Below are 13,760 nucleotides of genomic sequence, written 5' to 3'. Positions count from 1 at the left end.
GAGATAGCCAAGTTCAAGAAAGTTCTGATGAATGAATTCGAAATGACTGATCTAGGCAAAATGACATACTTTCTAGGGATGGAGTTCAGATACTCTGAGAAAGGTATTATTTTGCATCAGCTCAAGTATGAATTAGAACTTCTGAAGAGATTTGAATTGAAGAATTGTAAGATTGCTGTCACACCTTCTGATACAAATCAGAAGCTGGACTCTGACTCTGATGGAAAGGATGTGGACGCTACAATCTTCAAACAGTTGGTTGGTTCTCTGAGGTATTTGTGCAATACCAGACCTGATATTTGTTATTCAGTTGGGATGATTAGTAGGTTCATGAGTAAACCTAAGTGGTCCCATTACCAAGCTGCAGTCAGGATTCTGAGGTATATCAAGGGAACTCTGAAGTATGGAGTATTATTTCCCTCTGGAAGAAAGGATGAGTCAGAACTTCTGAGTTATTCAGATTCTGATTGGTGTGGAGACAGAGTTGACAGAAGAAGTACGTCTGGGTACTTATTCAAATTTCTGGGAGGTCCCATTTCTTGGTGTTCCAAGAAGCAACCTGTTGTGGCGCTGTCAACTTGTGAAGCTGAATACATTGCAGGTGCTGTTACTGCATGCCAAGCTGTGTGGATTCTGAATCTATTGCAGGATCTGAAGATTAAAGTAAACAAACCTCTGAAGCTGATGATTGACAACAAGTCTGCAATCAATCTTGCCAGAAACCCAGTGTTGCATGGGAGAAGCAAGCACATTGAGACCAAGTATCATTTTCTGAGACATCAAGTTCAGAGGGGAGTGTTAGAAGTTGTACACTGTAGCACTCAGAAGCAGTTGGCAGATGTTCTGACGAAAGCTATCAAGACTGACCAATTTCTCAGATTAAGGGATGGAATTGGTGTTATAAGTTTTGATGGAATATGAATTAAGGGATGGTATTAGATTTTATTAGATTTAATTCATATTTAAATTGTATTATTTTCTTAGCCCCTAAGTTTGTTAGAGGGTATTTTAGTATTTTATCCTATTATAGTAACCCTAGTTTTAGCTTATAAATAGGGTGTCAATCATTGTAACTTTTAATCCTTTTGTAGCCGTCATTCTCTTAATAGAATATTCATCTTTTATTCTACCTTTGCACCAACAGCATGCATGGTATAGCTTGTATATCGGATTCAAATTCTATTAAATGATACTAGCAATAATGTAATTATTTTATTTTTTGTTATTATTCTCTTTCCATATATGGGATACTTAGTTATTTTGTTGATTATGATACAAGTAAGATCACCCTATATAAATGGTTGCTCTTTGCCATGTATTATCAAGTTCATATAATGAAATATATCATTCACTTATGCGTTCTATTATAATATTAGTATCGTAAAATCTGAAAGAATAATCATCTTTCTTTCTTCTTTCATCTGGACTCCCTCACAACCTTCAACAATGGCGGATCATCAGCAAGATATCACTCCCCCATATCAAATCCTACCAAAAATAATAACCAAACTAGCAAAGACACACACACACACACAAATTCAGCTCTTGATCAAGCTAGCCCATATCACGTTCATCCTGCAGAAAATCCTGGCGCCATCCTTATTTCTCTAATACTCTCCGAACACAACTATGAATCTTTGAGCCGCTATATGAAACAGACACTCTTGAGCAAGAACAAAATCAAATTTGTCAATGGCAAGATCAGTGCACCTAGTGATGATGACCCGTTATTCGATGCATGGGAACATTTTACCAATGTCGTCATTCCATGTATTTCTTCCTCTCTTGCACCAGACATCGCTCAAAGCATGATCTATATCAACAATGATGTTAATCTTTGGACATATCTTGCAAATTGTTTCTCCAAAGGTGATCATTTTTGCATCTCTGATTTGTTATACAGCAAATACACTCTATTCTTCAAGGTGGGGAAGATTGTGACTACATACTTCAATGACTTAAAGACTCTGTGGGAAGATTTCAAATCTTTAAGACCTCTTCCTATATGTATTTGTGGTGTAAGTCTCAATTTCAAGAAACAACGAGAGATGGAGTATGTCATATTTTTCATTAAAGGCTTTAATGACAACTTTACCAATGTCAAGAGTAATATTCTCATGACTAATCCTCTTTCTGATGTTGCCAAAATTTTCTCCTCAGTTCTTCAACAAGAACGATAATTAAACACTCATATCCCTCATGATCCTAGGAAAATCTTATTCAGCAACACCAACAACACATCTAACTTTGGCAAGTTTCAGCAATGGTAAGTCAAGGGTCGTGGCAAGCCAAACTTTCAAGACAAAGGCCTCTAGAATTTCAAAGTTTACTCTTTCTGTGGCAAATTTGGCCATACATTGGATATTTGTTACTTCAAACATGGTTTCCCTTCAGGTTTTAAATTCAAAGACAAAATTTACTCCAACAACAATGTAGACAGTTGTGTGATGATTTAGAACAATATCCACAACCTAATGGTGATTTAGACACAAAGTTAGATCTCACACCTGCCATGTACAATAAGCTTATAGCCTTACTGAGAAAACTGATCATTCTAGCTCATCTGCTCCTCACATTATCTTCAGGTTTGAGTTCTTCTCTGATTCATAATGCTCACACCTCATTAGGTAAGCAATGGATCATTGATACAGGTGCCACAGATCATAATGTTTTTATTTACAACTCTTTTATTCTTACCATTCTATCAAATCTATTATAGTCAAATTGCCTAATGGATCACACTGGTTTTTGATCACCGTTCTTTTAATTGATGCAGATATTAAATTAAGTGAAGATGTAACTCTCTGCAATGTTTTATTTGTCCCTGATTTATATTGTAACCTTATTTCTTCTTACCAATTATCTTCTTCTAATCGATGCAGACTGCTTTTTGATCACCGTTCTTGTGTTATAGAGTCACAACCTTCATTAAGGATGATTAGGCTTGCTAAAGTTTACAATAATTTGTATAATCTCATTCAAGATTCTTCTATTTTTCATGTTTATAATGACCATATTCCCATGAATTCTTATAATTACAATGTGTCCGCTAAGTTTAGTTTATGGCATCATAGTCTTGGACGCCCCTATTACAATGTTATTAATAAAATAAAGCAGATATTCCCTATTGTGTTTGACTCTTCTAATACAATTTGTGATTGTTGTCATTATGCTAAACAAACCAAACTTTCATTTTCTTTAAGTACAATTAAAACTACCTCTTCTTTTGAGCTAATTCACATGGACATTTGGGGTCGCTTTGCACCTTCATCTGTCCATGGTCACTCTTACTTCTTGACTTTTGTAGATTATTACACTAGACATACATGAACCTTCCTAATGAAATCTAAGTAAAAACCTAGATCTCTAATCACATAATGCATTAACTTGGTCCTCACACATTAGCAAGTCAAAATTGATACATGAACCTACCTACTATTCTAAAATCCTCCCAACTAGTTCAAAAAAATTCCCTTATTCAATAAACACACTCCAATGATTTTTCTAAACTATGAAATCAAGTGTAAGAGAATTATTGAGAGGTCGCAAATAATGCCGATTGAAAACTCAAAATATCTTTAGAAAAGGGGATTTGAACATGTCCAAATGGATTAACAAATCTCATAATAAATCACTAACTACAAATTACACTATATTACATTCATAATATTTAAATTTTTGTATTACTTAACAATATTATATTAGGTTAAATATGATTATGATCCTTCTAAATATTTCAAATTTCGTTTTTAATTCCTCAAAATATTTTTCTAGAAAGTATACTTGTCGTTTTTAATTCCTCAAAATATTTTTCTAGAAAGTATACTTGTACATATTCGCAGAAAAATATAATAATTCATAAATTTGCAGGAAAAATCATAGATATACCTATTGAATGAATTTGATGTCAATCCTTATTCTGCAATAAAATGTATTTTATTTATTAAAACACAACAAAATCCTCAAATATGTAGATATAATTCCACTGATAAATTTTGTATTTCAAACACTGACATACCTTTTAAGAATAATATTCTAAAATTAAATATGATTTCAAGATCAAATCACATTCAATATTCCAAAAGCTTTATTATATTATAGAATAAATATCTTTTATATACAATTTCTTTTATGTTCATATATTAACAAATATATAAATAGTCTTAGGGCCAGTTTGTTTTAACTTTTAAAAAATGGATTTTTTCTTTGTATTTTTGAAAATGGATTCTACAAAAATGTTTTTCAAAATATTATAAGTTTTTCTAAATTTGTTTTCTATAAATTAAAAGATTGAATTGTTCATTCTATAACATAAATATACATTATTGAAGATCAAAACATAGTCAAAATCACAATTTTTTCAAAAAGTTGTATTTTAAAAATGATTTTTATGAAAAACTATTTGAAATAGCTTCAAAATTAAGTGATTTTTTAAAAATTTGATATCCAAAAAAGTTTCGATAAAATGATAAAATACCTAAAATAACATTTTAAGAATAACTATTCAAACCAAATTTTCATTTGAAACTTTTATGAAAAGTTTCTTTGTAAATTTTTTTTACACTAAAACTTGTAACACTATAAAAATCATTTTTAAAAGAAGTTAAAACAAACGGGCCCTTAATATGAAAGAAAACTTGATCAATATGAATTGACTATTAGCGAGTAAACAAAATTATTTTTCTCAATGACGAGAAATTGTTTTTATTTTCCTCAAGCACTAAATTGGATCTCTTTGATTCAATTTTTGTTTTAAGACTTGACATGGGTTTTGATTAATACTCTTTTATCGATGTTGTGTTTTTGGTAGTTGAATTACATTATTATAATATTATAAACTGTTTTATATGTGTTTAGCTTATGCACATCTTATGCTTAGTTAGGTTATAATACATTATTTTTCTATTAATAATAGACTAAATTGGATCTCACCATTTTTCTAAGAACATAAATAGATCTTCACTATAAAAAATAAAACTTGACAAACCACAACAAAGTGTTGGAAAACGAAAATATATTTCTTATAAATATATGGTCAATAAAATAAACTTTATAAAACATACTAAATAAATTTTGAGTTAAATGAATTAAAATAATCTAAAATTTTATTGACTGGATTGATTTTATGAATCATTGAAAATTAAATATAAATTAAATTTTATTAAAATAAATTAAAAATACAAGTAAAAAACAATGTATTTCTTATAAAGTTGAATACAAAAAATATGTTCTCAGTAAACCTAAAATTACATTTTTTTCTTCCAATTTTTGAAAATAAATCTTTAATCATATACCAATGTTATTTTCTAATATTAAAACACAATCAAATTCATTTAATTTATTTATTAAAATAAACCATAATTTAACTATAGTCCACTGAATTAAAATAATCTTTAAATATATTGACTAGAATAAATTTTTAGTCATTAAATAAAAATAAAAAATAAATTAAATTAAATTGTACCAAATTAAATAAAAATTAAAACTCATCTATAATTTATATTTTTATTAATATTATTACTGAAATATAATTTCAAATAATATAAATCACAATTAAATTAATTAAAATAAGAAATTAAATTGATGTTTATTAAAATGTGATAGAAGACAAAAAAAACCTTTTAAAAAACTTAACAATAAAATATATAAGTTACAATGGAATCAAAAACATTAAAATAATTAAATTTTAAAATATAGATATATGTTATTATATTCATATAGACGACATTTTTTTAGTTTTGGTAAAATATTTTTAAAAAGTATTAATTCTTGCTATATATTTTTATAATATCTCAAAAGTAAATTAATTTAAATATAATGACTAATATAAATTTAACTATTTGGTTAAATATATTTTTAGTTTAGTTATAGGTTGGGTCTTCCTATTTTACATTATTTACCGGATTAATTTTAAATTTTAAATGTATATAATTTTGGTCTCCTTCTCAAATATTTGCATTGAAATTTGATAAAGGAGTTAAAAAATCCTTTGAAAAACTTTAAAGATCAAATATATATGTTTCATGTTATTAAAAATAATAAATTGCAAAAATGTGAGAAGGGAATCATAATAGTTTTTATTTAAAATACGAGATTAAATTCGTGAATGAGATAAAAGAGGAAAATCAATATTGTAGTGAAGTCAAAAATTGATTTAACCATATGATTAAATTTATATTAGTCCATATGTTTAAATAAATTTACTTTTGAGATGTTATAACAAAATATTTCAAGATTAAATTCTTTTTAAAACTATTTCATGAAAAATCGATTAAATGTCAATTAAGTTACTATGGTGAAATATAACTATATTTTGAATGATAATTTCATTTTTTTTGTTAATTTATAAGTATTAAAAATATCCATTTAGAACAATTTATACTTATCTAATTCAACTAACAGATACCATCTAATCTACCAAAACCACCTAAAAAAGTAATCTTCATAATGAATGAATGATAATTAAAATATGAAATTAAATTGATGTTTATTAAAATGTGATAGAAGACAAAAATAACCTTATAAAAACTTTAACAATAAAATAGATAAGTTACAATTCATTGAAAAATGAATACTTCATCAAATTTCAATGCAAAAATATGAGAAGGAGGCCAAAACTATATGAATTTAAAATTTAAAATTAATCTGATAAATAATGTTAAATAGGAAGACTAAACCTATAACTAAACTAAAAATATATTTAACCAAATAGTTAAATTTATATTAGTCATTATATTTAAATTAATTTACTTTTGAGATATTATAAAATATATAGCAAGAATTAATACTTTTTAAAATTATTATACCAAAATTAGAAAAAAGCCGTCTATAGAAATATAATAAAATATAACTATATTTTCAATAAATTTACTTTTGAGATGTTATAACAAAATATTTCAAGATTAAATTCTTTTTAAAACTATTTCATGAAAAATCGATTAAATGTCAATTAAGTTACTATGGTGAAATATAACTATATTTTGAATGCCAATTTAATATTTTTTTGTTAATTTATAAGTATTAAAAATATAGATTTAGAACAATTTATCCTTATCTAATTCAACTAACAGATACCATCTAATCTACCAAAACCGCCTAAAAAAGTAATCTTCATAATGAATGAATAGAAATTAAAATTAATAATTGTATGGGTTTTTAAATAGCATCTCATAAAACTAATAAGTAATTATTTTTAAGAAATATATGCAAGAGTAAAACAAAATATGTTTAACTAAGTAATAGATTTATATTAATAAAAAAAATTAATTTATTTTCCCAATATATTGTAAAATATACAACAAGATTTGAAAAACATTTTGACCAAAACAATATTTATAGAAAAGTAATATTATTATTATTATTATTATATAAGTAATTATATACTTGGGGTATTTTATCAATTTATTAACATATTCTTTATCAATATATATATCTCCTTACAATTCACGTAAGAAAAACATTCACAAAACACAAACATGAAATTTAACTCACAATTCATCTCCTTCATCTTGCATTTTATTTTTCTTGTCACTTTCTTTTGTCCTATTTACTCTTTAAAAACAAGCAACCACCAAATTGTCAACCAAACTTTACAATTTGAGAAAGAATTTCAGAAGATAAATAAAACAATAAAGGCACAGCTTCAACGAATCAATAAGCCTGCTGTAAAGACAATTCAAGTAAGTTAAAATAAATCTTAAAACACAATTTTTATATTTGGATTTATGTAATTTGTGTTTGTTTTTTCAGAGTCCCCATGGTGATATCATAGATTGTGTTTTGTTTCATAAACAACCAGCTTTTGATCTTCCTCTATTAAAAGGACAAAAATCATCGGTACAATTTTTGTTGTTGTTTTTCTATCAATTTATTTAATGAGAATTTGAAAATAATGTTTCAATTTAAGGAAGCTTTCATATTTTAACTTTATATGCAGGATTCTCAAGCAAAAACAGAAGGGCACAATCAAATAAATAATTCGAGTGTTAACTCTCAATTATGGAGTTTATCAGGTGAATTTTGTCCAAAAGAAACAATACCAATTAGAAGAACAAAGGAAGAAGAAATAAAATACGGAAGAAAAAGCATAAGCTTTCAGGAAAGACTCTATGTATGCAATCACAATAACTCAATCTTTTTCCTCTCAATTTATTTCTTTTCTCTTTTATTTCTAAACTTCATATTTTAATTTCATATACAATGTCACTTCATATTTAAACTAAATCCTTTTTTAAACACTTGACTTAATATTAATTTTTTTTATGACCATACAAAACAGGAAGTAATCACGTATGTAGAAGGAGGTGGCTACCATGGAGCAAAGGGTATCATAAACGTGTGGGCCCCCCGAGTGGAAAATGCAGAAGAATCCAGCTCATCTAAAATTTGGGTTCAATCTCTTACAGCTAAAGAAAGTATTGAAGCTGGTTGGCAGGCATGGTTTTTATGTTCAAGTATTAAACAGTTATATATATATATATATATATATATATAATATATATATATTATATATATATATATATATATATATATATATATATATATTATATATATATATAATCAATCAACTTTAGTTCATATATATTTATGCAGGTATGTCAGAAGAGATATGGGGACAACCGCCCTAGAATATTTACTTATTGGACGGTAAGTAAATTGATATAAGTAAAGGATGTGGAAGGTATAGAAAATTTATGGAGATCAAATTGATAATATTAATAAGAATTGCAGGTGGATGCTTATAAAGCAACTGGATGTTACAATTTACAATGTCCTGGTTTTGTTCAAACTAGCAGAAAAGTTGTGCTTGGAACTCCAGTTGGCCCGGTGTCGATAATAGGCGGAGACCAATATGATTTTAACTTAAAGATAGAGCAGGTAATAATTTATGGATAACTATGTTAATTATTTTAAAGGTTGTGATTGAATGTTTACTTTTATTTGTTTATTTTTGTGTGTGAAGGATCAAAAGGATCAGCGTTGGTGGCTTGAATATGCAGCTGGAAATGAAAATTATGAAAGAGTTGGTTATTGGCCATTCTCTCTATTCAAAGAATTAAAAGATGAAGCAAATTTAATTCAGTTTGGTGGAGAAGTTGTGGATTTAAACCCAACAGGGGATCATACTTCCACGTACATGGGTAGTGGACAATTTGCTCAACAAGCTTTGGGAAGGGCTGCATTTATTAGGAATATGAAAGTTGCAGTTACTCCCAACACCTATATTGACCTTCCAGATCCTGAATATTTAGAAGAAAAACCAGATTGTTATAGCATAAAAGGAGGTTTTGATAAAGTGTATGAGTCATATATATTTTTTGGTGGACCAGGTAGGAGTCAGAAATGTCCATAAAAGAATATACAATAAAATGAAAAGGAATAAGAAACAAACAGCGAAAAATATATCTTTTTAATTTCTTTTGGCAAGTCTTGATGAGTGTTTCATCCATATGTTTCATTTCATCGTACTTTATTGTTCAACCTCTAATATCTCTACACATTTGATATAGGCGATGTCTACTCACTACAAAAAAAAATTGGGCTCCAACCACATGATATAACCACGTCGTTAAAAATTGACATGAGAATCATGTCTCAACACTTTAAAATAATAAAAAATGAAATTCAGTTTTTCACATGAGTGTAATTTAAAAAATTTGAAAACTTCGTGGTAACGTGCAAAACATGTCAATACCCAATATTAAAATAATAAAAAAAATGAAAAACAGCTTTTTACTTGTGGGGAATTTTAAAATTTTCAAAAAAATTGTTATGACGTATATTTCACGTCGCTAATAAAATTTTAAAAATTAAAAAATTTGAGTGGAAAATATTATCGATGGAATTGATTGAGGTGCAGACACTCTGATACGCTTTCACGTAGTGACATGTAAATCACATCGCTAAGAAATTTTCCGTATATTTATTAATTTGTTTATATAATTTGTGGATTGTTAAAATATATAAGTTTTTTTAAATATTTATTAATTTGTGTTTATAATTATTTTTATTTTTTATAATATATATATATATATTGTCATACCAATCCAAATCGGACCGCACGTATTCCCCATCAATTTCCAAGTCATGGACATAAATCCCACTTATAGCTACCTTTTGGGACGTCCATGGATACATGCTGTTGGGGCAGTGACTTCTACTTTGCATTAGAAAATGAAGTTTGTCGTCGATGACAAGCTCGTCATTGTCTCGGGTGAAGAAGATTTTATCATTAGTCAACTTTCCTCTTTCCGTCATATCGAGGATGATGAAGATGCCTTAGAGACCTCTTTCCAAGCACTTGAAATATCCAATGCCACACTTGCAGAAGTAAAGGATCCTATTGAGAAAACCAGTTTGTCGTTCGCCTCTTTGAATAGTGCAAGGTCAGCAGTTGAAAGTGGAGGTCTTATAGGTTGGGGCAAGTCATCAATGTCAGCGAGAAAAATGATCGTTTTGGTTTGGGGTACAAGCCTTCTGCTAAGGAAGGAGCCCTGGCCCCTGCAAATGACCGCATACGGAGCATACAAGAAGTTTTCTTAAGCACAGGATTTATCCATGGGGATCAAGTTGGTGCAGTTGAAGATGAGACTGAAGATGGAGAAGCATCAAATCTGATATACCGGTGTGAAGCAGCCTTAACAAATTGGGAAGCCGTTGAGATTCCAGAAGTTTTTCCTATGTCAAAGTAATTGTGTTTTCCTTTGTTTTTTGAAAATCCTTAGCTCTGCCCAAGGCTAACGGATCATTTGTAGGGCCACTTTAAATTTCAAAATTATTATGACAAATAAAGAGCATTTTGTTCAAATTCTTATCGTTCATTTATTTGTTTTTCTTTCCTTAAAATGACAATCCTTTCAAAAACTACAAAAATATTTTTAACTCTTTTGCATTTTATTTCCACTTTTCTAAAAAACCATCATTTAAAAAACATGCAGAATAATCAATAAACAGTTGAATTCGATGACCCCACTACTTCCTATAACTTTGAACTCCCCATCTACCAAGCGGAAGAGGATAGTGAGGAAGATTGTGATTTCCCTAAAGAATTGGAAAGGCTGCTCGAGCAGGAGTCAAAGGCCCTTCAACCGCATCAAGAACCAGTGGATACAATCAACCTTGGCACTGAGGAAGAAAAGAAAGAGGTCAAAGTTGGGACTACACTTGGGGCAAGCATCAAAGAAAGATTGATCAAGTTGCTACAAGAATATATAGATGTATTTGCTTAGCCGTATCAGGATATGCCAGGTTTAGATACTGATATTGTTGTCCACAAGCTACCACTACAGCCAGATTACCCGCCAGTGAAGCAGAAGCTCCGAAGAGCAAGACCCGACATGGCTCTAAAGATTTATGACGAGGTGAAACGTCAATTGGATGCCGGTTTTCTAGCAGTTACGGAGTATCCTCAATGGGTAGCTAATATTGTACCAGTACCCAAAAAGGATGGCAAGGTTAGGATGTGTGTTGATTACAGTGATCTAAACAAAGCTAGTCCAAAGGACGATTTTCCCCTGCCACATATTGACACTCTGGTAGACAACACTGCTAAGTTCGCGATCTTCTCCTTTATGGACGGATTCTCGGGTTCTAATCAAATTAAGATGGATCCAGAATACATGGAAAAGACCACATTCATCACCCCTTGGGGAACATTTTGCTACAAGGTAATGACATTTGATCTCAAAAATGTCGGGGCAACTTACCAAAGAGCAATGGTCACTCTTTTCCATGATATGATGCACAAGGAAATTGAGGTTTATGTAGATGATATGATTACAAGATCCCAAAGTGAAGAGGATCATATATATCACTTGCAAAAGCTATTTGAGCGTCTTCGGAAATTTTAACTACGGCTGAATCCTGCTAAATGCACCTTCGGTGTCCGATCAGGAAAGTTGCTTGGTTTCATTGTTAGTCAACGAGGATTGAGGTAGATCTAGACAAGGTTAGAGCAATACAAGAAATGCCTGCTCCATGTTTAGAGAAAGAAGTTAGAGGATTCCTGGGACATTTGAACTATATCTCTAGGTTTATATCTCATATGACTGCTACGTGTGAACCTATATTCAAGTTGCTTAGAAAAGATCAAGCAGTAGAATGGGACTCCAACTGCCAAAGGGATTTTGAGAAGATAGGACAATACCTGCAAGAGCCCCTTGTCGCATCACGCGAAAAACCGGCGGGAAAAGAAAGAACAACAGAGCCGCCACCGTGCGTTATTTATCCCAAAAGAGGGAAAGGAAACGCTCAGAGTAAACCTGGAAAAGACATGGTCTCGCGACCAAAGAGAATGGGTTCGGGAGTCGGTTATGCGAAGGGAAGGTATTAGCACCCCTACGCATCCGTAGTACTCTACGGGATCCACGCACAAAAGGAAGGAAATTGGTTGCTAAACACTGCTCAAATACTCACACACACTGGCTGAAAGAAACGCAAGAGACTGACTGAAACTGACTCGGCAGGATATCGTATCCGGGGCCTACTTAGTCTATCAGGCATAGACATCAGAGTCGAAGTAGTTCGGACTGGGGAAACGACACATGCTCGCTAGGATATCGCATCCTATGCATACGTATCTTCTCGGACGAGAGAAGAATCAGAGCATTCGTAGCTCGGCTGACACGCACACAAACAAACAAGACACACACAGGCAAACGTGGAGCCCGACTGCCAATCACTGGACTTATGTCAGCATCCGAACCTAAAACACACGCAAAGAGGCAAACGTGGAGCCCAAATGCCAATCACTGGACTTACATTGACATCCGAACCTAAACACACACACACTGGAACCCAAATGCCACTCGATGGACTTACATCGGCTTCCAAGCACACAACAACACAACAGGTTGATAGGGAGTCGGGGACTCAGCCTATAACTGTCAAGCACACACACAAAAGAAAAGAAAAGGCGCCCGGAGAGATCAGCTCAATCTCCTGCCTACATACTTCATCTGGTATGAAGATCAGGGCGATGTAGTTCCCCTACAGAGGGATAAAGGACTAGCCTAACCAGATAACAGAGGGAGACACAACTAGGGAGACTATGACTCGAGCCTAGATGTTATCATGCAAATCATCCCTAAGTTAGGGTTTCTAGCTAAATGGCACAAGGGCCAACCTATCCTAAGCATGGCTCACACAGGAAGCAAGCCACACACACTTAACTTGCACAGGAAGCAAGCCAAGCAAAACCTAACTTGCACAGGAAGCAAGTCTAAACTAAACCTAACTTGCACAGGAAGCAAGTCAAACAATCCTAACTTGCACAGGAAGCAAGTCAAACAATCCTACAAGCACAGATAGCACACGCTATACACAAACAAGTGGCTCAAACAAGGGTTAGGTTTTAGTCAAGGGGTCATATCAACCTCAACAAACAAACCTCTGGAATGGGGTGAGTGTTGCTCTTAACCTTGCCATTGAGGGGCTAAGGTGAAGCAGATGAAAGGTGAGTGAAGATAAGACTTCACAGCTCTTATCCCTGGCCTGGGAGAGCTCAAGACAAGAATGTGTGGGTTCAGAAAGTGGGAACCCTTCTACACATTTAAGACTGACTCAACTGTGCGATTGCACAAGATCTTGGGTTTTTATCTGTAATGCATCAACACAGTGGTGTGAGCAAAGCAGATGACACACTGAATAGTGGGGGATAGATTGCATATCCCTACCTTCCACCAATTGCCTCTTCACTTAGGAGGACTTTGACTCTATGCAAGGACAAAATTAAACATCCACAAACATTGCCTCTTAAGGAG

The 13,760-nt window shown here is 31.5% G+C and overlaps 1 protein-coding gene across 1 annotated transcript; it reads left to right on the top strand.

The window, feature by feature from the left end:
- The first annotated feature begins 7,462 nt into the window (after positions 1 to 7,462).
- LOC127135418 (uncharacterized) lies at positions 7,463 to 9,413 on the top strand. The gene is made up of 7 exons (XM_051062134.1): positions 7,463 to 7,679; positions 7,750 to 7,836; positions 7,937 to 8,110; positions 8,279 to 8,434; positions 8,593 to 8,646; positions 8,731 to 8,877; positions 8,963 to 9,413. Exons 1-7 carry the CDS (start codon positions 7,476 to 7,478, stop codon positions 9,350 to 9,352), a joined length of 1,212 nt encoding a protein of 403 aa, XP_050918091.1. The 5' UTR covers positions 7,463 to 7,475; the 3' UTR covers positions 9,353 to 9,413.
- Positions 9,414 to 13,760: the final 4,347 nt, after the last annotated feature.

This window comes from Lathyrus oleraceus, chromosome 4, assembly GCF_024323335.1.
Source record: "Lathyrus oleraceus cultivar Zhongwan6 chromosome 4, CAAS_Psat_ZW6_1.0, whole genome shotgun sequence".
Lineage (NCBI taxonomy): Eukaryota > Viridiplantae > Streptophyta > Magnoliopsida > Fabales > Fabaceae > Lathyrus > Lathyrus oleraceus.
This window is presented reverse-complemented; position numbering and strand designations above follow the sequence as displayed.

Bases quoted from the DNA above. Each gene is read 5' to 3' on its own strand.
- LOC127135418 (XM_051062134.1), top strand. From the start codon at position 7,476: ATGAAATTTAACTCACAATTCATCTCCTTCATCTTGCATTTTATTTTT. The intron at 7,837-7,936 runs GTACAATTTTTG...CTTTATATGCAG, and splicing joins TAAAAGGACAAAAATCATCG to GATTCTCAAGCAAAAACAGA. The intron at 8,878-8,962 runs GTAATAATTTAT...TTGTGTGTGAAG, and splicing joins TTAACTTAAAGATAGAGCAG to GATCAAAAGGATCAGCGTTG.